The 24992-nt window shown below is 36.9% G+C and overlaps 1 protein-coding gene across 11 annotated transcripts in view; it reads left to right on the forward strand.

The window, feature by feature from the left end:
• Nucleotides 1-24992, forward strand: part of LMO3 (LIM domain only 3) — a 56055-nt gene that overhangs the window by 550 nt on the left and 30513 nt on the right. Inside the window, exons 1-4 of one of the 11 annotated variants that reach the window (XM_077870915.1) lie at nt 479-765; nt 1480-1546; nt 4265-4434; nt 6721-6934. In XM_077870915.1, coding sequence (XP_077727041.1) covers nt 4359-4434; nt 6721-6934 — 290 coding nt within the window. In that variant the 5' untranslated portion in view covers nt 479-765; nt 1480-1546; nt 4265-4358. Of the gene's footprint in view, nt 1-478; nt 832-1052; nt 1547-1704; nt 1858-2157; nt 2738-4264; nt 4435-6720; nt 6935-24992 lie in introns of those variants that run through there. The other 10 variants (XM_077870916.1, XM_077870922.1, XM_077870921.1 and 7 more) reach the window with 10 other exon arrangements.

The raw sequence follows: 24992 nt of genomic DNA on the forward strand, positions 1-24992 counted from the left end.
GAATTACTTAAAAAAGAGAGGATGACTTTGAAGTCTGAAAACTTAGGGGGAAAGCTACCAGTGGTCTGTACAGGTGTAAAGTTAAGAGGAGCAGAGATTGGGGAGAACAGAACCAACTTCAATTTTAAAAAAGAAAAAAGAAAGAAAGAAAAAAAAAAAAAAAAACCACCCTGTGAAGGCCTCTAAAATAAGCCTAAGAAGACAGGGCAGATATAGTGAAGAAACTCCATGGTTCCGACCAAGTTAGTTGGGAAAACATGTTTCTTGTGCTCTTGGGTGTTTTTCATGTGAACTTTAATTTGTAAGGAATTCAAGTAATTGCAAAAAGTCTGTCAGTGGGGGTGGGATGGGGTTCAGTATTGGTTAATAGGAAACAAGTTCACAGTTTGGTACTTGGACCACTGGAGGAAGGGAGGAAGGGACTAGCCTGCCCCGGCCCCAGCTCCCCAGCTCGTGTGCCAGAACTGCCCTGCTGAGAGGCCACTTTGGAGAGTTCATTAATGCAAGTCAGAGACCCGGCCGCTGCTGCCACCCCCAAGACATTTCTTAAAGAGGAGGGTGGTGTGTTTTTCCAGCGTGTTCTAGTAGCAGTTTGATTCTCTCGCTTTATTTTAATTTCCATAATTGGTAGCTTCCGAAATGGCTTTGGAAGGCAGTTTGCTTTTAAATGCGGCCACCTATTCCAAAATGCCCCGGTTATTTTAGGAATCCGATCCTCTTCCTCCAGAGCTCTCTCGCAGGACTTCTTTTGGACGGGTCCAGGAGGTAGGGTCTTCTCCATTCCACTCCTGCAGAGGTCACTTTTCGTGCGCGGGGTCGTCCCCAGCGTTTGTGAGTAGCATATGCATGTGGCTGTGCCGACTGCACTCGCAGGCTTGTAAATTTTCACCCTGGGAAATTAGCAACAAAGCCCGATCTGTCTCGTGGCTGCTTTGCACTTTCCGAGGGCGGCTGTACTTGACTGAGCTGCAGAACAGGCACACGAGAGAGAGAGAGGAGAGAGAGAGAGAGAGAGAGAGGAGAGCGAGCGAGAGAGGGAGGGAGAGAAGGAAAGGAGAGAAGAGGGGAGGGGTGGGGGCGAGAGGTAAATAGTCTTAAATCGGAAGGGAGCTGCTTCTCTGTGGTCTTGACAAGCGCTGCCTGGGCTCCGCCGGCTCAGTAATAACTGAGTGACCTTTTCTTTGGCTGTATTATGTCTGGCTGGGAAGGGATTGCATTTTGCAGCTGAGAGCCGCGGCTTCCTCCAGCTCGGCTCCTCGCGTGCTGCTGGGGTAAGTTGTCTTGAGCCAGGACGGAGAGAGACAGCCTCGGACTGCAGTTGCCTAAAAGGAGGACACCTGTGGCTCAGATGCGGTCAACACCATTACTTGGCGGATCCTTGAGGACCTCATTATTTTAAACTTAAAAAAAAAAATAGAGATTCCCTCCCCCTCTTTTTTTTTTTTTTTCAAACAATGCTTCTTTTTGACCTTTCCCAAGGAGAAGCACTACAAAGCAGCCACTGTGCTTTCTGAACCGCCTCCCCCTGTATCGCTTAATTGAGAAGGTAAGTGCGGCAACTGTGTACACACGCGTCGGCTTATTTGTGGTGTGTGTGTCTGCGGGTGCGCGCGTGCGTGTGCGGATGTGGGTATTTTTTTTTTTTTTTTCTTCCTTCCCCAGCCTCTCCTAATGAGGCATAAACTGGAGCTGCAGCCCGGCTCCGCACTGCAACTTTCACTCGGGCTGCAGCTCTGCTGAGACGGTTTTGTTTAAATCATGTGAGGCTTCATTATTTTTATGATGAGACATGAAATAGATGCAGGCTGAAGATGTGGATGGAAGGAGGGAGAGCGGCTGCGGCGCGGAATGTCTCAAGTACGACTCGAGTGGATAATAGTCAAAGTTCAGGATGAGCCGCAGCCTCCCCACACCCCTGACTCCCGGGGAGAGAGGGGCAGGGAGAGTTGGGAATCAGGAGAGGTTCGCTCCGGCCTGGCCCGCAGCGAGGGAATTCAGCGCTCGGTGGGTTCCGGACCCACTCTCTGTACTTGCTGGAATTCACAGCCCCCCTCCCCCAAGAGTTGGAATTGCAATCTTTTGGTTCTTGTCGACACTTCTGCCTCCCCTCACTTTTCCGCGATAAGACAGTGTTGTTCCCGAGAGATGGAAAAGTGACTATTTGCAGGGGGAGGGGGGATGGGGGGGAGAGAGGTTCCCTGGAACAAGGTGCCTATGTTCTACTAGGTTGAGATTCAAACTGATGCAGCACGTTTTTACGGGGGGCTACCCAGATTGCTGTTATGAAACACAAGTCAGATTTATGGTCTTTTTCATATTGAACATGATATGCTATGCTAACGCTGCATGTGACAGTTTAATCAAATCCATTTGTTACCACGAAGCTAAAAGGGGCCGCTGGGATTTTAGGATTACGGGCAGAGTTAGGGAAGCATGTGGCTTTGTCATTCGCCATCATTTTGCACACTGCCACACTGCGAGGGGCTCTGTGTGTGCGCTCTGTCTCGTCTGGCCGCCCTCATCCCTTCCCCCACCCCCTGCCGCCGCTCCGACCCGCTCCCAAAGTGGCTTCACAATAGTCGGTCCTCGGCGGTGTAGGCTGCGCACCAGGTCCACACTTGAGCCAGATCCAGGAAGACCCCCTTCCACTTCTACCTTGGGCTTGGTGCTCAATGCGAAGCTGCTGCGACTCAGGCACGCCTAAGTCAACTCATGCAGAAAAAGGAGAAAAGTTTTGGTAAGGTTACAATCTATCATAGATGCACTCTGCCGGCGCTCGGCACTCTTAGCTGCTCAAAAGCTTTCCTGCTCTTCTGCTGCTTTTGTGTCTTTAAAAAAAAAAAAAAAAAGATCCAAAATATTATTGTTGTAACTGCTTTGAAAGACTGCTGCTTAAACCAATTAATCTTGCTAGGTGCAACAAATACTGCTACATTCTTTGCAAATCATCCCTGTGTGGCTGCAAAGACACAACCACAAAAGGCTAGAGCATAAACTCCGCAAGGGATTCTTTGTTAGAGTGTATGTATGTTTCTTATTTATTTATTATTATTATTATTATTTATTATTATTATTTTTTTTTTTTTTTGCATGTGAGCTGCATCAAAATTGAACTCAGTCTTGCAAATCTCTTGTTGGCCTTTGCCAAGCACTAGCACTTTGCTGCCATGGTAACTGTAATTAAACTGATAAGAGTGGAAAAATGTCAGTATCTCTGAGCCTTGCAGCTGCATTGGAGAAAAAGGGAATCAAATTGGTTCCCAGCTCCATTGCTCAAAAAGGGGAGGGGGCGGTGGAAGGATGGGGAGGGGGTTGGGAGTTGAAGGGGCAGAACAGAGTTAAGCAGCTCCAGCGCCTGAGATCTGGGGACATCTATTTGCATTGTTGTCCCTTAGGGGGCTGCAGCCTGTAGGGATGCTCTGGGCCAGTGAACAGAGAGAAACAAGCTTTTAGGCCCAATCCAGTTCTCCAATCGGGTCTGGGGGTTGGGGAGAGGATGAAGATGGGCAGGAGGAGAGAAAATCTTTTGTTTGGTACCTCTTGGCAATCGAATGGCCACGTTGGCCAAATTCTTTTAATCTGTGTCACTGCTCCCAGCTGCAGAACCTGCATTCCCGTTTTAGCATCTTCCTGAGGCACCTCATCTCTGCCAACCCCCTTTATGTATTCCCTCTTCCTGTTCCTTCTCCCAGATTGTTCTCTCTGAATCTTTCGACAGGCACAAAATGTTTTCCATTCACTATGTGCAGTTCGTCCAAAAATATAAAAGACTGTGTCTAAGTGCTGCAAATCTTTGATTATGATTATTTTTTTTAAACCCCTGTGTGTTGTGGAGTTGTGGTTACTTTGTTGTGTTAACTACTGAAGCTGAGACTGCGCGGATGAATGGCACAGAACAAGGAAACATAATGGAGGCAATCAACCGTTAGGCCGCCTCACAATGCAATCCAGGCAATTAAAAGCTCACCAGAGTTTAAATGAAATGGTTCTACTTATTTCTGCACACCACACTGCACAGGCTATTATTTATGTCTTTTTTTTAATTATGATTTCCCTTAAACTGTCAAATAACTCAGGATGGCAGGGTCTCAGAGGCAATAAGAATTTCCCTCTGAACAATTTACATGCCAATCTAAAACTAGTTATGAGTCCTGATGTGCTATGAGCAACTTGTGAAATGTTTCTCAGCTCCCAACGCATGACTCTACCCAGTGGTGCTCTTCTGGATGGGGAGGGGGTGCTGCTGCTGCTTTGTGCCTTTTAGGTACGTGGCAACGGGGCGACTCCTAAATAGTTCTTTTTCTACGACTGTTAACTTGCATCGTATTGAAAGCGATTTCCTCTCCGAGAGAAATGTGATGATGTTCTCTAAAAGAAGGTACCAGGCTGGAGTGCAAAATATCAAACTCCTTCAAGCCCAAGGCCAAACAGAATGTAAGAGTTTCAAATATTAATTGGCCTCTGAGTGCTAAATTAAAATGTCAACACAACAAAAACATTTTGTGAAGACAAGCAGGGTAGTGTTACTTGTGCCAAATGTTGGTATTCCCTGTCTTGGTTGCAAAGGGTTTTGAATAGAGATAGCTGACCTTATACGCTTGATGATGGTAACTCAACTAAAGGAAATGTAGCTGGGCTGCAACTGAAAAGGATTTTTTAGATTTTTCTCAGCTTTGTGCTGTGAAAAAATAAGAGCCTGATAAATTGGCTAATTAGAAGAGCCCCTCATATCTCTTGATGTTTTCAATAACGAAATACAGAATGTCACTTAGTAAATCAAAATTTCCCCCCTCCCCCCAGGTATATGGTTAAGAGGCACTTGGAGATGTTCTGTACTGTAATTAATGGGATTTATTCCTTGTGGAACCTTGCTGGAAGACGGTAACTAGTTGTGATCAAAGAAACTTCATTTGTTAGAAGTTCTAGAGAGTGAGATTTAGCAAAGCTATCAAGGGTTATGATTAATCTACACTAGACCCTTAGCTCCTTCAAAGAAAAGGAACAGAAAGCAGACTGTAGGAATACCACCTGCTCGTCGGTACAAATCCAGCTGCTAGTCTGCAGCTCTGACTACCACGGCTATGCATATCATGCAGAAAGAACAGCCACCCTGCTCTCTTCCCCGCCATTCCCTATGCCAGTACTCTACCAGAGAAGTTATTTTCTAATGGAAGTTCAACATCATAACGATACGTGCAATCGGTGTATTATTTGTAGCTAGAAAAGTTTTTCACCTCTGATGGTACAGTGCCTGAGTGTCTCTTATCTGTGTGATTAAAAAAAGAAAAAAAGCCTGTGAAGGTAATGGAGGCAAAGCCTTCATCAGAAGGCATCAGAGGAAACGAAAGGAGGTTAAGCTACTTTGGAGTAGGAAATATAAGATCATAGCTTGGCATTTCTCTTCTTGAAACTGTTTCAAGTGCATCCACATTTGGTGTTTTATATAGTTTAAAACTTTATGAGTAGGAGAGGAAGCATCCTATAGTAGCAGGATCTCTGAAGAAGACCACCAAGTCTAGTACTTCACTGTCGTTCAGTTTTGAGCAAGTCCTTATACTCTCTTAGGCCTCTAGCACAATTTGTAAAATGAGGGAGTTAGGAATCGATGATGTCTACAGTATTTTGTAGTGCTTAGGATGAGTTATTTGATTAATATGAAGTTCCGAATAGTTGGTCCAGCTCTTTTTTTTTTTTTTTTTTAAGCTGGGTGTTGGACACTTAGGAAAGAAGAAACTCAAAAGGGAATAGCCTTTCATTGAAAAAATTCCAGTCAAGTTGTAAAACCTACAGAACCCAGCTAGACTCCTTATTATGGAGCTATGTCTCTAAAATACATAAACGTCCTGCGTCTAGTGCACTATGTATATACATGCACATAATATATTTATGTACATATGTTTATGTAATTTATATATATTTAGATGTTACCTTCTGTTGTTTCTTCTTTCCCTTATAAAATAAATAAGTGCATGTTTATGGTAATAAATTAATCCTGTACTTTAGTTTTATATAAAAGCATGTAGTATACGGTGAGGTAATCTGCCGTTGACTGACGTTTGTGAGTATAGATTCATTTTAAAAATTTTAATGTAAGGAATAATTTGAAATATCAAGAGCACAGAAGGAAGGATTTGGATGCAAACAAGCAATATAGTATTGGTGAGCTTTTGGAATGACTGTACCGTGTGTTTAACTATAAACATCCCCACTGCTAAGTCAGGTTAGTGTAATCCCAGAAGGGTGCACTCTCCTTCCACTGTCAAGCACATATCAAGTGAATTTCCAGCCAGTAAAGAAAAACTCATTTTTGACTCTCATAGACTGTACATGGACTAGTTTGTTAAATAGCTTTCTTTAAAATTGTTAGCCACTTCCTCACATTTTCTTCCCAAAGGAACCACTCTAGATAGAGAATGGGGAACACTACCGAATTATTTGACGCTATTTAGCTTGGTGTATATAACGTCTGCTTACCCTGTACAACATGAATGCATTATTTTCCCCCACTTTGTAGATGTGACTTTATAAATGATTTAATAAGGACTTTATAACATTTGAGCCTTTTGTTTCCAAAATTTAGTTTGATTCTGGTATGGCCCTACAAAAGAAAGTCTAAGGCTCCTGGACAAAAAGCAGTATTAAATATGAAACTTGTCTTTTGACATCTTGTGATTCTTCCTTGTAGTCCCAGCTCCCTTTTTTGTTTTTGTCTTCCTTTAGGTATACAAATGCTCTCAGTCCAGCCAGACACCAAGCCGAAAGGTTGTGCTGGCTGCAACCGAAAGATCAAGGACCGGTATCTTCTAAAGGCACTGGACAAATACTGGCATGAAGACTGCCTGAAGTGTGCCTGCTGTGACTGTCGTTTGGGAGAGGTGGGCTCCACCCTGTACACTAAAGCTAATCTTATCCTTTGTCGCAGAGACTATCTGAGGTAGGAATTATCCTTGCACACCAGTGATGACTGGATTCCTTTTAAAGTACTTTTTGTAAGTGTATTTTTTGGGGTTTCATTTCCTTATTAGCAGCTTATATTCCTGAAAGCTGTTGACCTGTCAGCCTTCAAAGTGTTGCCAGGTGCCTCATATGCAAATTCTTGCTTAAGTAATGGCCAATAAAACATCACATCTAAAGTGTTTCCATTTGGCCAGCCTGGATGCTCAGACTTAGAAATAGGCTATTCCACTGCCCATGTTGAAACCATCAGTCCTGAGCAAGGATGTATTTGGTGGAAATCAGCATAGAAGTGTACCATACTGACATAGAAGTACCATACGGACAAGGTAGGCTGAGCTCGACACAGGGGCTATTCAGCTGTCTTCCAGTTTCTGATCTGTCAAAGAAAGTCAGTTTGAAATTAGCTGGTATGTATTTGCATCGTTATGATACAGTTTTGAAAACTTTCTCCAAGTGTGAATACATCCCCCCACCCTCAGCGGCATTCCCAGTGAGCATCACAGAGATATCACTGAGCATTAACAGCCTCAGACTTGCCAGTAGCATTATAGAAATGAACACAGTAAAGATCTCCATCATTATGGAAAAATGATAGCCACTCTCTAAACTGTAAACATCTGAACAGTTTGAGGACCATTCACATGTTCTTGCTTAAAAAGCCATGAGGCTCACTCAGCCTGTTTCCCAGCATTTAGCACTCAACACATGAACTTCTATTTAAGAAAAATTATTTTGCTTTTCAGGGAACTTTGTGACTTGATTCAGCTGCAAATTACATATATTAATAAAGTAGGACCTATCAAATTAGAGAAATGATATATGGCATCATTTGGGTTTTCATATTTGATACAATTAATCACTTTTCTAGTCTGACATTAAGCGATTTATTTTGAATTTTTTTTCCTTTATGACACAAAATTTATCAATCAGCCATAGCTCCTTAACCATCTTGGCCATTTGGGGAAGTGTTTTCTAGGGAATTTGGTACTTCAGTGTATGCAATTCAGTTATTTTTGGTCTTATTATTTTAATCTTTATATACAAAAATATATCATTTGCTTAGTAGTGGTTTAAAAGGGTGAATCCAGTACTGTTTATCAGATTCTGCTCTTTCCCCCTCTTAGAACTGCCTCATCTGACAGCCTCCAGGCTAATTATGACCACTTGTTACTACTTCTCTGTGTTCCAAGGGCACAAAATACATGCAAGGTGCCAACAATGGGAAGTGACTCTATAGCCAGAATCTCCCTTATTGTGGTGGCACAACTAATCAGAATTAACTTATTCCGTGAATTCTCTTAGAACTTCGGTCTTTGAACTTTTTCTTTGAAATAAAATTTTTTTCCTCTGCTCATTGTGAATTAGAGCCTCATTTCCACATAAAGCGTTTGCATTTGCTTTCAGTGATTTAATAACGCTTCCTAGTTTTGCTTTATCTCCCCTAACCAATAATCATGGCTTTTGGACTCTTTTTTTGACTTTTACATTTGTTTACAACTGCAGTGTCTCAAGTGGGTTTATGTAACAACAATTCCAAAACAAGTTTCTATAGTCTGAGCAAGATTAAGGTGTTCTAATAAGCAATAAAAATAAAAATTAACTGAGATTTAAAGAGAGGTGGTTGAAATAGCTGGATTTTGAAGATTTATAATTTGCCAGTGAAATAACCTGTATTTTGAGTTAAACTGTTTTTGCAGTTGTTAAAATAGTAGCAGACACAGAAAGAAACCTTAGACTTGTTTTGTGTTATTCTTTATGGTAATAAAAATATGATGTTAAACTGCCATTTGATAGTTTCCATTTAAGTGTTTTGTTGAAAGGGATTTATCAAAATAGCTTCCATATCAGAAATGTTTGTCTTTCTCTAGGATAGATGATATTTTGTGACTTAATTTCTAATAGGCTCAAACTTTTAATGTTTGTTAACTTGTTAAAAAAGAACCATACTCTTTCGAATAAAACTCTGGTCCTGATTGCCAATATTTTCATTTCTCAGAGTATAATTTCCTCTTAAATTGGTCATAACCACATTAATGGCCAGTTGTTATGTTAACAGCCTAAGGATTGTTAACATTTCAAGCTAAGTTGTTAACAGCAAGCTTATTCCTTATTTAAACTGAAGGTTTGTTGTATATAATGTGACTTCTTTGGCAAGGAGTAATTTGTCAATACTTAAAAATTGTAGAAGTGAAACGGGTGATTGGTATGTGTATAAAACACTGTGTTATGTGTTACAGATTATGCTGCAGATGTGGTTTGTAGTTTTATGTAAGAAGTGTGTATCTCAATGAAATTGTGTAGATGTTCAGCAGCATATGTCTCTTATTGGATATTTAAAATAGTTAATTCCGTTATGTCAGATAGACAAATATAATTAGGAAAACTTTATTTACAAATTAATTTATTTGAATGGTATAGTCATTCAAAAATGTTTATTGGATGCCTGTTGTGTGAGAAGTATAATTTTAAGTAATAGATGAATTTGAGAAAAATAAAAATATACCTCAAATTGTTACTAATTATTTATTAACTACACAAAATCTGTAATATCAGTAAGCAAGTAATATTTTGTGACTGTCTTTCCGAGCTTGAAAATAATTTTTCTCATTTCCCTCAGTTCACATTTCCTTTCTGTATTTTGCACAGTCAATGCTTAACCATTTAAATACTATTCTCAAGTGGTTTTGTTTTGTTTTTGGTATTTGGATAGTATGTAATTTCTTTGAGGTGACCAAACAAGCTGTAAATAACCTACAGGTTTGTATTTCTCTGTCTAAATCAGTAGGCATCTAAGTAAGAATATGGAAAATGATAAAGAAAAAATAGTTTTATCTGTACTGGTAAATTATTAATTGTAGGTATTATCTTGGACCAAACAATTTTTTCGTATCTAAAGAAGAGTGAAATATTTTTTGCCAATTGTACTTAGCTTCCTAATTCTCCTTCAAAAAAGAAAACAAAAAACACTTCTAATTCTGAACAATGAGTATTGAAGTTATAACATTTTATTTTGTGTTACTTTGGGTAACGAAAGTGATGACATGTTTTTTCAAGGTCTTTGAATAATGAACACAAGAATTTCAGAGGATATTTTCTTAGAGTTATAGAAACTATTATTGTGGTAAATATGATTTCGCTTAGACTTTTTTCCTTCTTTGTGGCACAATTAGCTATATTTAAGAAAAGGAAAAATGATTCTACCGTTTATATACTGAATCTCAGATCTTAACTATTCATTTTCCCTAACGGGGCTGGAATACCATCTTTTATTTTTCTGTAGAATATGCAATGCACATATCTGATGAGAGAGAATTTGCCAGTTTGTAGGATTGTTCTCTGCCTTTGGAAATTCATTACATAAAGGAACAGAAGGATTGACTTTTGAAACTTTCTCTATTTTAACATGCTTTCTGATATTATCTATGAAGCTAATCTGCCCATCAATATATATAAGCCAAGACCTTGAAATGTATATGTTAAAAAAATGTATCCAATGCATTTGTAACTTTTTTATTTTTATAATTCAACTTATGACAAATTAGGGAAGCATCCTTATACCTTGAACTAGAATGCCCAAAGTAGATTAAAAATTCTTGTGTAAATACAGCAGAGTTTTAGTAATGAGGTTTACAGAACTCTAGTCACTACTAATTTATCTGTCATCCTTGTTCCAGTTTGGAAAATGTGAAAAGAGTAGTTAACATATAATCGGAGTTTTAGAATTAAAATTTTGTGACAAGTGTTGAAAAGTCAGAACCAGGAGAAATAACAAACTACTTTTCAACTTGGAGGCAGTAAAGAATACAAGAATTTACCACTTGAGAGTGGGAAATTTTTCCTTTTTTTTTTTTTTTTTGTTAAACCTATAACTTATTACGTATATATTTTAAGCATCAAGTCACTGTAGGCTAGATCTTGTATCTCTGAATGGGGGTCTCACCAGAAAATGTATTCAAAGCCGTTAGCTGTGATGTATAGCATGGAAGCTGCTTATAGCTCTTCCTATATGAGCAGCCAAAAAAGCCTTATATAAAATCTAATGTAATTTGCTATTTTTATATCTCAGAATGATTTGTTTAAATTAAACTGCTGGGAGAGAACGATGCTTCATGTGCCACCATAGTTGCCAATTAAGAAAAAGGATTTGAAACTGTTATGCTGACTACAAATTTTGCATGCTTTAATATAATCATATAATAACTTTCATACTGAAAATTAAAAGTAAATGCTACATAGAGTATTAATCTGGCTCTAACTTTATTCCACACTAATCAAATCTGGTGCTTCTAAATTTTTATATAAGGTTAAATTTATACTAGTACATAATTACAACCTTAAAAGTAAATACAAATGTATTGTTTATATTATTTTATCTGATAATTCATTGAATAGATACTTTTTGGTGTTGAATAAATACTCTTCTTCCTTCATTGTCTTCTTTTCAATATAGACAGTTGAAATGATTTCCTCAGAAATCATTGCAACTTTATTATTTGAAAAATCACTTTATTGTTATAAATGCTGAAAATGTAAACTTTTATATAGAATTAAACTCTTCCCAAATGAACTTTTTTTCCCTACAAGCTTCATTTGAGTTCTCTTAACATTTCATTGTAATAATAATTTTCATCATTTTTAATTTGTTACCTAACCTTAGATTATGAAATATTTTAGCATATGTGTATATATTAGACTCTGCTAAAAAATAGTGTTACGTTCCTTGTAAATGATCTTTCCTTATTCATAGCTTTATAAGAAGTTGTAATTTTAAGTCCATTTTTTTGTCTTTCATAGGAAAGCATTATTGAGTTTTAGTTCAAACATTTTAGACTGCATACTATTCAAGAACCGGCACAAATCAGGAGTGATAATTTTGTTTTGTCCAATACTTTGAGAGAGTGCCCCTCATTTTAGGAAAGATTGGTGGGCTTTCTAAGCAACAGCCCTTTTGCAGCAATCTCTGTTAAAAATATTTCATCTACATATAGAATTTCTCATCTATAAATTTATCCACAATATCTCTCTATCATTATTCTGTAATGCATCCATTTTCAGTGAATGAGTATTTAACAGAATGAATTATTTTGGTTTTGTGACTCTTGTTTTGGCTTGTTTTATAGATGAGATATTTTCACTGAAAATACTTCCCTCCAGAATATTGAAAATAAGAAAAAACTTCACACTGTTTCTATATTTTTACTGTTTTTTAAAAAATCTTTTTATATAGCTTGGAATACTTCAGTCAGAATAGTTTTTACACATAAGATGGATAAGTTAGACATACCTGACTTAGCAGAAAAATATTCTGTTTCTACAAGTATATTTAGGATTAAATGCATCTGGAAGAACTACATTTGAGAATTGCTAAAATTGCTTATTTGGCACTTTAAAATACATAGAACTCTGGGAAAGAATCTCTATTTTTGGTTGCTTTTAGAGTATATCAAAGTAAGCCAGGACTTCATTTATAAACTCACCATTAACTTCCATTAAGTGACTAATAATAAATTTTAATGTTGTGTTTTGACTGCATAAACATAATTTATTAAGGAATCTCATTTTAAAAACATGCTGAAAGTGGTAATTTTGTAAATGGTTTTGATGAATATATGCATTGTAGAAATGTATTATGTAGTTCAGTTTTTTGCCTCACATAAAAATTATATATCCTAAAAGAATTGCACCAACCTTAAGCAACCATTATATTTTCCTTCATTACCCTGTGAGGCATTGAAATCTTCTTTTTGCATTTGGTTTGAAAACATTTTCCTATTCCTATGAGAATGGCTTCTGTTACTCAAAATTATATACCGCAACCTCATCCTGTCTTCCAAAAAAAAAATTAACTCACAGTTCTCACTTTAATCAGCATAAGAATTATAAATGCAGGACAAGATCTTGAAACCAAGGAAAGCAAAAATGAATACAGCAATATTCTTTCTGTTCAATTGACCAGATATTTTTTAAACAACATTTGTATTAGCCACGTTTCTCCAAAAAGGCATTTTTCTTTCATTTTAATATTTATTGGCTTATGTAAGTGATTGTTCCTACAGAGAAGCTGAATTTCCCCCTGTTAAGCATTAAAGAGGTGTAGGTATGTATATGCATGCTGCACATACAGATAGTAGAATCCATATGACCTTAGAATGAACATTAACTTTTGTCATGATTGACTTTCACCGGATCACCATAGTTTGACAGGCTTTGAAACTTATAAAATTAGCTACTTGGTGCCAGCTAATTTCTTGGTATTGTAACTATAGCACTGACTTAATCTTATAGGATGTTCACTATCCTAAGAGGAAGGACAAGTTTTATAATAGTGTAGGATGCCTAAATATACTCCCTTGTGATCTTTATCACTCAATTCTGTTTTCTCTCAGTTCTATTCTATATCTGTTTCTACCATCATAGCATACTTGTTTTAATGATCAAACCATATATTTTGTTTTTCAAGCTATTTATAAGAAATTTATTTTGAAGTGGAAATTTACATTGTGAAGCAAGAAGTGTGGCATTTAGATTTTTTATTTCTTACTTCAAAGCAATATCTTATGCTCATGGAGGCTTTTTGCCCCTGATTACTGATATTAATGATAACTTTCCTCTAAAGGAATTAGGACCTAAGCATACCCTTTTATTATACTCATCAACATATTTACTATATTCACAAACTAAACACATCAGTCACCTGTGCATTCATCTGTGCCTTTTGCCTCCTCCCTATACTACCCTAACTTCTTGATAGACTTTTTTTGTCTCAATAAGTCTCAATAATATTTTTATAGTTATGTAAAGATTCTAAATCTTTTGCTAAATTTGTTTCCTTTGTAGCGCCAGTTTTTATGATGCAAAAATCACACTTGAGATAAATAATCATCTTGGAATAGTCAGATCTCTGATTTGAAGTTGGAAAATTAACATTAAGCTGCGTGTATTAAGTTAGACTCTAACCAGCATGTGTTGTTATGATTCAATTTAATATTAAAAACTCTCCAACTGGGCTACAGGGAAAATAAAAGACTCTTAGGAATTCAAAGATTATTTGCAGAGGAGTACAACAAAGCCATATTTAAATAAAATTGTTATTACTAATGCAGTAAAGCGTCATCTACATTAAACCCTTCCTACTAATAAAAATAGAAAATCAGTTTTAGTAAACATAAATATCAAATATGACAAGGACTAGTAAAGGGGAAGGAAACTTCATAAAATGTGCTAATGCTAGTGCTGTGTAGTAATCTAAATACCACTGAGAAAAAATAAATTCCCATCTCCTTTATGATGTGGGATCCCAACAGGCAATTTCAAGAGAAAAAAGAACATCTTGGACTTGCTAGTTTATTCTCATGTTCTAAAACTTTTAAAAACAATGCTATGTTTTGATTATAAAATTCTGGGAGGTGCATACTATTCTTGAAATTATTTTGTTCTCTTGTTTTTACAACATTTCAAAGTCGTTTAAGTAATGTCCCTTAATAGATGGCTCACCTTTCCCTCAACATAGCAGGTGCAGGGCTGTTACACTTCAAAAACCTATGGCATTAAACATGATGCTTATTTTGTATTTACCAACTACTCAATAAAAATATATTCTGACCAATAGCTACATATTAGACTGGGTGAGATGAGTGATTAGTACCTGTTTTTTGTTTGTTTGTTTTGTTTGTTTGTTTGTTTGCTTGAATGAATGGGGAGGGAGTAAGGTGAATAGAAAAAGCAGTCATAACTGTCATGTGAAGTATGAATATTAGTTCCAGTGGGCTGGTTTATTTGTATTTTATAGGTGAGAAGTTCAACTATATTGTGAACATGATCTTAAAGCCTATAAGTTTTGCATGTGAATTTCCACTGAGAAATCATTTGTGCTTTGGAAGATCCAAAAAATTATAAGTTATTCAATTGCCTTAAAACTTATAAACTAGTATTTTCTGTGACTATTTATTACAAAAAAAGATTGGAAAGTTTCTGAGCTATAAGAATCCTTCTTTCCACAGCACATCCTTGCTCAGTGGGTAGTATGGAGTTTATATTTGTGATTACATGCTTTACTATCTCTCTAACAATTAAAAAAAAGAAACAATTTCGTTACTTAACAAATATTTGAGTGCCAATACTTCATTCCTATAAATAATTAATGTGGGATATTATATTTCTAATTGATTTTATATAATGTACAAACATCAAGTTATTAATATTTTACTGAGTAAAGGATAAGGTAGACAGTAGGAGAAATTTGGGAAGAACTTAAGGGCAAATTATTTTTCAAATTTTCTACAATGGATAGAGTCACTATTGTCAAATAATTAAGTAAAATATTTAGAGTTTTAGCCTAGTTATGTCCCAACAAAGCAATATAGAGAGTGAGAAGAGGTATACTCAGAAGAGATTAGAAAATTTTTGAGGAAGAGAAGTTATGAATAATATGTAAATATTGGGCTCTGTAAAGATCCTTATGTAAGCCAGTAGTCCTATTACAGAAACTAAGCTTTGAACTTCATAGTTATATTTTGGATGGAGGGTAAGATTGAGTTAGCTCTGTAACCTTCATGCAGCTTGCATTGTTTTCTTCTCTTACTACAGAAATCAGTACAATCAACAGAGATACAATTGACACTCCTTATAAAATGCTTAGCATCACTGGTCTCCATTTTCTCATTCACCATTGTTCTTGTTGAGGTGGTGACTTGAGTAAAAAACTAAGAAGGTAAAGGAGCCAGCCACAGGGTTGTATATGAAGGACATTCCAGGCACAGAGATCAGCCCATACCAAGTCCTTGCAAATGGAAGCTTTTCTGATGTGTTTAAGGAGCACTAAGGATGTTAATATGGTTGGAAAGAATAAAAGCAGAAGAGACAAGGATTAGAAGCAACCATTATGTGGTCCTGTGGTATTCCGTGTTACTGTTACAATCAAGATGCTCCTATACTTTCCTAAATGTTCCATAAGGAAGTGATAATACCTCCATTTGAGAATTTCTGTGAAGCCTATTCAGATAGGCTGTTACAGAATGAGTTCCATTTGGGATTACAGACTTCATCAGGACAATTTATACATTGTAGTATTTCAAGGGGAACTACAAAGGAATGTCCATATTGATGAACTAAAGCTGCCAACATAGCATGCATGGGTATAACACCATGGCCAAAGATGTTGTTAAGCTCTTCCCTGATTTTTTTTTATTATTTTATATTTATTTATTTTTTTAAGCTCTTCCCTGATTGTAGTATAATTCATATTTGGTGAATACTTAGGTAATAAAAATTGCAAAGATGTGGATTTTTCAAAGGTTCTTTGAAGGGTGATTACTTTTATTATTTTAAAAGTCAGGCCAAAAAAAAAAAAAAAGAAAAGAAAAGCCAAGCCTTATTAAATTATTTTCTAGTATAAAATATTTAAAATAACATATTTACTCTAGTTATTATAAATGTTTCCAAACCCAGCATTGAGAGAAAATGCATCAAAGTCCTATTGTTATTTAAAACAACTTACTTAATCATATTCTTGATGAGATGGGGCAAATGTTACATAAGTGTTCTGTTTATACTCATATTTCCCATTCCTAACCTATACCCCAGTTCACTAATTTTAGTTTCACATCAAGAAGAGCTAAGGATTAATCTTCAAAACTAAAAGATTAATATGCATTTCTGTGAGAGTGGGATATGTATGTACAAACTGTCTTTTAAAAATGAAAAAAATAGTTTAAAATTTAAATACAAATCAAAGTGCTTGGGCCTGTATTTATATTTATAAAATGGGCTGGGATCCATCATGAGTATTGGCTGAGAAGCTGTCCTAATGTGCCTTAAAATCTTTCAGAGGCATAGCTTGAGTGGGTGAGTTTTTAAAACAGTGGCCAGGGGATCCCTGGGTGGCGCAGCGGTTTGGCGCCTGCCTTTGGCCCAGGGCGCGATCCTGGAGACCCGGGATCGAGTCCCGCGTCGGGCTCCCGGTGCATGGAGCCTGCTTCTCCCTCTGCCTGTGTCTCTGCCTCTCTCTCTCTCTCTCTCTGTGACTATCATAAATAAATAAAAATTAAAAAAAAAATAAAATCTTAAAACAGTGGCCAGGCCATCTATACTTCATCACGTAGAAATCCAAAATGTACTTTTCAGACAGCAAGGAGAAGATAGGTGGTGGCCAAATGGCTTTACAAGTTTTAATTTCTGCTGTCACTGTGTACATCCTGAGTGCTTCTTTTTGTTACAATTTCTAGTGGCCCTCCTATTCTGCTTCTTTTTTTTTTTGTAGCTGGGACGTCTGTACTACCTACCATCTTATCCTGGTTGAGTTGAAGACCTGTATTTCTAACCATTTTGTGATTCTCACCTACCAGAGTGCATCAATTTGAGCTTGATATTAAGGAAAAGTTGCTTGATCTTGACCTGACAGTTGGCTTGGTATTTAAATAATCTTGGTAAGAGTAGTTATTAAACTAGTAATTATCTTTGCAATAGAAACCACTTGCTTTTTTGGCTAAAGGTGTTAAATGACTTGTGTTCTTGATCAATGATAGATTTCTACAGTGACTTGAGAAAAAGTTACACATGTTCAGGAGATTTTAAATTGAAAAATTTTTTTTGATTTTCCTTTGAGGATTTATCTGCTGGATGGTAAACAGAGCCTTTCATTTTTAACCACAAGTCAGTTTTTATAGTGATTCTAAAGTCATGAGCTTATCTTACATTCATTTTAACACAGCCAGTGTATTTTAAATCATTTTATTGGTATTTCTTATTGTTCTACCACATTGGGTGTTGCCTCTCCCCCCCAACTATCATTAATGGCAAATTAGTCATCTGTTTCTATTATGATGCATTCATCTGCTTACCTTCTGTATCACTTTATAAAAAGATAAAAGTCACACCAGTTCTTTTCAATTTGCTAAGTGTCTCCCAAACTAGGTGAGGTAGCTTATCCTTAGCTTTTAGAGGCATATCAAGTAGCATAATGGTGCTGAGTCCAGATTTGAAATCTACCCTATTCTGCTACATCCCAGCTGTATATTCCTAGGTGAGTTACTCAACCTCTCCTAGCCTCAGTTTATTCATTTGTAAATAGGAGTAAGAGACATATTCATAAAACTGTCAGAGCGTATCAAGGAAACACCATAGGGAAAGATTTGAACACACTGATGGACCCTCCAATGTGAGTTTCTGTTCTTATGAAGAAAGAATAGCACTGAGTTATGATGATAATTGGAAAATTAGGAGCATGTAGGTGGCTCAGTTGGTTGAGAGTCTGCCTTTGGCTCAGGTCACGATCCCAGAATCCTGGGATCGGGCTCCCTGATCAGTGAGGAGCCTGCTTCTCCTTCTCCCTCTGCCTGCCACTCCCCCTGCTTGTTCTCTCTCTCCCTCTCTCTATTAAATAAATTAAAAATCTTAAAAAAAAAAAAAGAAGATAGTTGGAAAATTAAATGTTAGGAGAAGGTTAAAGAAATGGATTAAGATATGTTTTTAAGAGTGATTAGTAATTAAGAATATGAAAAGCTACTACTGTTATAAGGTGTTATATCAACTTTTCATTGACAAAGAAGAGGGATGAAGAAATGCTGAAATGTCATGTGCGCCTGAAGCTGTATGGGAAAAATATTTCACGGTGGAGATTACTGAACTTGTTAAATTAAGGTTACAGTATATTTTACATAAATTAAGATGAATTGGAATTATTGGCAGGATTATGGAACTCGCAGTTTTCCCTGTGCCTGACATGAGAGGTTTCTGAAATATCTGACATCCCCACGTTCTCCACATGTTACCATGTGAAAGTTCCATGGCCCTTGTGAAGCATTACATTGAATATCCCATAGGGAAACATGATGTATGAAATTTCAGCTTGCTTTGGGTTTCCCACATAGCTAATTTTGGCACCTTTTTCCTCAGGTGGCAAGGACAACAGAATTCCAGTATCTTCTGAGGTTCTTTTTCACAGTGCTCTCTAAACATTTTGACGATGTACCTTTATTCCTAATGAAGTTTAAGTATACACCTCAATGTATATTTACAAACTGTAAATACTCCATTGCACATTCTCTCAATTAGAAAAACTCTTTTAAGGATAGGATATACAATAAATAGAAATGCCGATAATTGTTTAAGCATCCCTGAGATTTATGCACGCCCAATTTGGAGAGTGCTGTTATTTCTTAAAAGCCTTTTAAGCTTGATTGAAAGTTGTTTGGGAGTGATACTCAGTAACTAAGAAGGGGGAAGTATGGATACTGGGGGAAAGAGTTGTAAAAGAAAGATGTGGTAGTTGTTGAAAGAAAAGGACTCTGTAAGCATGAGCTAATATGCCTTGCTCTGTTCTTTAAATATTAAATCAAGGTTTTATTTCATGAGAAATGTGCCAAGGCAGTGGACTCTTTCTAATGCTGCACTGTAGCCACTGGCAACATTAATATGAGGCAGGGTTTCCCCCCCTCCCCCGCACCCCCCTATTCAGGACACAGTGAGATTTTAGACAGATAAATGCTAAGAGAACCCTATGTACCAAAGGCAGTGTTTACTGCATGTAATACATATCATTGTTTGTCTCCTGTAGTGAAAAATACTTGTGTCGTGCTGTTAAAATGCACTCCTGACAGACCAGTGCTTGCTATTATAGGGTCCATTGCTTAAAAAAATGATACACTGACAGAAATACAATTTAAGAAAATTTAACACCAAGGGTAGTCAACCATGTAGGCTACTATTAAGAGGCCAAAACTCAAGGCCAGGGGTTTATTTAAAAAAGAGGCACAGTTTATTTGCTGGTAGTAGGCAAAGTTAAAAGAAAAAAAAAAATCGAACTTGAATTCCTTGCTCTCTAGTCTGTAGAAAATTAATGAAAGCAACAGTTCAATAAGATTTTATTGCAGAAATGTTTAAGTGAAACATTTTAAGAATGCTTCGGAATTTTTAAACAGTTACTTACCATTTAGAAAGCTGTAACACTGTGATGCGTAACAAATTGTTAGCATTGGATCCTAGGCACACCCAGTGATTTTCTTAAAATGTGTAGTCAGAGCTGGTTAATCTGACTCACTTTGTTCATTTCATTTTTGTGTGTGCAGCTTATAAATATATTTGAGATTGACAGGTCAGCGGCACCCACAATTACTACAATTTAAAATGTAAGCTATTGTCCAGGGACCCTTACGGACATAGTTTGGTAGCTAAACACATTGGATTTGTAACAAGGCTTTTTGAGAAAGAAAATAACCAAATATGAGATGTGATGAAATATGCTGAATTTCAGAAGAGTGCAGAATGTTCTAATGAATAAACTGCCACTGAATGATGATAGAGCATGTGTTTTTTAAGCTATCACATGGCTCTATTATTAGGGAAGAAAATTCCATGAATTTAGATGAGATGTATTATCTAATTTTACCATTTTAAAAACAAATCTACCATCCAGTAATATTTGATGCCAACTGTGTACGGATTACATGTTCCTTTGGGAGAAAGGTTACAAAAGTAATGCAATAAATAATCTGAGCTTCAAGGAGCTTAACTTGGGTATCAGGGAAATAGAAAAACATCTTTCACTGCTATGCAGAATCGAAGATGTGTACCTTGCATTCTGTACCCTGGTGGTATAGTCCTTGTGCCACACCTAGGATTGGGCCTTTGGGAGGCATTTGTCTGGCTAAGAAAGGATGTCTGAAGACAAAATACAGTGTTTTTGCAGATGTCCTCCAGAATTCAATTGGCTCGAATCTGAAATATTATACAACAGACTTTTCTATGAATATGGAAGCTAATGATTATTGTGAAATTTGTCCAAATACATTATGGAGGGCCTCTGTGACTCAGCTGTGTTGGAGAAAACCCAGAAATGCTTGCTGAGGAAGATTGTGACCCTTGGCTCTGTTTGCCATAGTCATGTAGAGGCTTTCCATCCACATGTGTGTTTCAGTTCAATTTCTTCAATTCCATAGGTATGCTTTCTTATATCATGGTATCTTCATACTCTATATTCTTACTAAGGGTTACAACTTCAAATGCTTCTTTTTTTCAATTCTCATTTTTTTTAAGTTGTCAAAATAAAATAGTATCTTTGGTGGATTACCCGAAAAACTGATTGTTAAGTTATTTCTTCTGATAGTTTTAAAATATGTCCTTTGGATCATTCCAGAGAGTTACATGCTTGCCTTTGACACCTTAGAATTCTTCATAGGATTCATCAGGGTTTTGCCATTATCCTGCATTGAAGAATTTTAATAAATAGCTGCAAAATTTTCAGTGTCTTAGGGATGGTATTGTGGGTTGTATATACTGTACCACACAATGTCCTGCAGACTCACTCTTGAAATTTCTCTCCGTCTTAGAGTGTGAAAAGTTTCTGGGACTCTAACTGATCAAATGGTGTTTTTCTTGGGCCCTGTGAATCCTATATTATTTACATTTTCCCTCTTTTCTTTGTCTTCTGGGAAGCTCAAATCCAAATTTACTTTCTAACAACTGCTCAGAACTGCATATGTTAATATATTCTCCAGACCTTTATGTTCTCTTACCATACTTTTATTATAGCTGGAGCTGTATATTTCATGTGAGGATGATTTTTGACATCACTGAAGTGAAATAGTTTAAATAACCGGGATGGAGGAACTATAGTGGAGAAATCACTGCTCTGTAAAGTGGGAGGCAGCCTCTCCTGAGAAAAGAGCTCTTTGGCCTCTTCCTGAACCCCGTGGCCATTACAGTTTCCCTGAGATTGAGCAAGATATGTTCTGGAACCCTTATTGTGCCAGAGTTATTTGAGGCCATCTACTTCTAAATAGGCCCTGTAATTCAACCCTGTAGTTACTCATCACCAAATGCAAGGGAGACTCACTACCACCACCCTGTCACCTACCAACATGAATTCTAATCCTCTCATTCCCATTCTTTCTCTCATTTGCTGGATATTTCTACCATCACCTTGATTCAACATTTTTCTGCTGAGTCCTCTGGAAACCTCATGTCACCATCAATAATCTTTTCCATGTCCACAATCTTTAGCAAGATCATTTTTCCATCAAAGCATTGTCTTCACTGAGTTTCATCTATTGCTTTACCTGATACCTGCCTCTCCTTTAGGTGGGTGGTTTCCTTTCAGCTGTCAATAGGGCACAGGACCCCTTACTGAAATACCACATTTCAGGAAGCCAAGAGGGAAAAGCTGGCATTATCTTGGATATACACGACCATCTCTACTCGTTAATAAAAATACATCCTCAAAAAAAAATTGCATACAGTCTGGTTACACTACCTGTTGCCTAGGAGTGAGTTTCTCTTACTCCTGTCATTTCTTTCTTGCTATAATTTGGGGAGATTTTAAAAGTATGTCGCTGACCCATCTGAGACCTAGCCCTAACTTATTCAAACTTCTGTAACCCTATTACTGAATGAACATCAGCCCTCTATTTCCAGGATCACACTCTTGCCTTAAAGAAAAACATTCCGTCTCAGAAATACTTAAACTCCAGAATTGCATCTTGTCCACTTGCAATACAACTGCTTTTTGATTTCAGACATTCTGCTCTTCCAATATGTCTTTTTCTCCTGATTTGGTCAAATCTATCAGACTTCTGTCCTTCCCTGCCCAGCACTGAATCCCACTGATGATCATTTAATCCTCCTTTCCATCCTCTTCTACTATGCCTGTCCTTCTAGTACAGTCTCAGCAAGGCTCTAGTCTGGCACCTTGGCGTTGGTATAGCACTTTTTTTTTTTTTTTCCATTCCACTAGCGTGGTCCAGGATTGCTGAAACAAATAGAATACAGATTGATACTTCCACAAATAATTGGTTTCCCCTTCACCTGGTCTCTAGGATGAAATCATTTGTTTGTCCTTGGCCACCATCCTTATCCATGACCTTCTGAAGCTCTGCTGAACATTCATAGCTCCCCTTCAGGCCCTTTCTTTGGACAGCTGTCCTGTCTCCTCATTCTCCTCAGACGCCTTTGCTGCCTCCTTCAAAAATGAAGCCTATGGCTTGAAATGAATCAGCTTCTTGCCACTATTTACATTTCATCTACTTTTCCATTTATTTTTAAGTTATTTTATCTCACCTTTGTGGATGAGGTCTCCTTGTTCCTTTTAAAGACCAATCCCATGGCCTTGAGCTCCATTCTTTTCAATATCCCGTGAGTCTTCCTTATAAGAAGTATCTCTTTTTTCTTTGTTATCTTTAGTATCTTCTAGAAAATCTTGGCACTTGACACATGAATATACTATACACTTTCCCATTCTGAGAAAAAATCTTTCTCCTGAATATATGTTGTTATTATCCAATTCCTTTATTGTCCAATTTTTTTTAAAGTGTAATCTGTCCTCACCATCTAAACTCCCTCAACCCTGTTGTGGGTCATCCACCATCTGGCTTCTACCTTTACTGAAATTCCTGTCTCTGATGTCAACTGCTAAAACCAGTGGATATTTTCTCAAGGATCATCTTATATTTTCTTTTATCTTTTAATAGTGTCGATCACCCTTTTTCAAAAGCTTTCTATTGGGGTGCAGGGTGGCTCAGTCCATTAAGTGTCTGCCTTCAGCTCAGGTCATGATCCTGGGGTCCCAGGATTGGGATTAAGCCTCATTTTGGGCTCCCTGCTCAGCCAGGAGTCTGCTTCTCCCTCTCCCTCTACTCCTCCCCCCATTAGTGCTCTGCCTCCCTGCTTCCCTCTCTCTCTCTGTTTCTCAAATAAATAAATAAAGATAAAAGCTTTCTAGTATCTGGCATGCCATGATCCTGCACAGTTCAGAATTTTTCTGGGTATCTCATCCCCACCAACACTTATAAGAGTGAAGGAAGACTAATCATATTGAGCTATAACTTCTTTTTTCTAGGATATGTCTGTCTTCATGGTTGTAATTCCTGCTCATATTGCAATGGTGCTTAAATCTGCACCTAGTTGCCATTCTCCACCAGGCTTTAGCCATGTATGTCTAGCAACTTACTTGGCATCTGTAATTGAATGTTATATAGGAAACGCAAGCTCAGAATATCTAAAACTCAACTTATACAAAATTAACATAATGCTAATATAGTGCCTTCCCTTGATAAAGAGAATATTAAAATATATAGAAACTAACTTTATTTATGATTACAGATTTGAAAACTTGAAAGGTATTAACAACTAGTCTGTCAGTGTGTAATGAATAAAACACTAGGAACAGGTAAGATTATTTCTAGATGCAAGGGATGAACAGGTATGATTATTTCTAGAATGTGAGGACATGCTTCAACCCAAATCATTACATTATCAAACTAAAACGGAAACAGCATGGCTAAAGCAACACATGACAAAAAGTCAACAGATGAAATTCAGCACCATTCCAAACTTCTAGCTAAAGAGAAATAGGAAGGAAAGCACTTAAATAAATTCAGAATATTTACTGAAACCTAATAGCAAACACAAAACAATTAAATATTGAAGTCATTTCCATTAAAATCAGGAAAAAGCCAAGGATGTCCATTATTGTCACTTTTCTTCAATGTTGCTTTAAAGGTTCTAGCTAATTAGTAACAAGATAGAAAGTGAAATAATCATTATAAATATTAAAAAAAAAACAAATTATGTTCCTTGTAGATAATTGGGAAAACTTAAGAATAAATAAGAAAATTTGACAGAGTAGCTAAATAAAAGACAAAATAAAGAAAATTTGTAGTTTTACTTTATACCAAAAAGTGACTCCTTAGACAAGGAGAAGGGAAGACATTCATTGAATTGAAAAAAAAAAAAAAAAAAAGCTTAAAAATACATAGGTTGCAGATTACAGCATTCATATGAGAAATATTTTTAAAGGAAAACTACGAAAAAGAAGAAAGATTGTCCTCTATTTTTCTGTTTACACTTACTGGATAAATACAGAAAAAATTTCAGCTGGATGGAGATCTGTTATCATAGCAATGGAATTATGAGGATTTGTTTAACATCGCAAAATGAAATCAACATAAGTGAGACTCAGATGATAGCAAATATTTTTTTAGGATCTACTGTCTTCCAGTTACTGTTCCAAAGACTGGAGCCATAGCAGTGAGAAGGGCAGACAA

This window comes from Canis aureus, chromosome 25 (assembly GCF_053574225.1).
Source record: "Canis aureus isolate CA01 chromosome 25, VMU_Caureus_v.1.0, whole genome shotgun sequence".
Taxonomy (NCBI): Eukaryota; Metazoa; Chordata; class Mammalia; order Carnivora; family Canidae; genus Canis; species Canis aureus.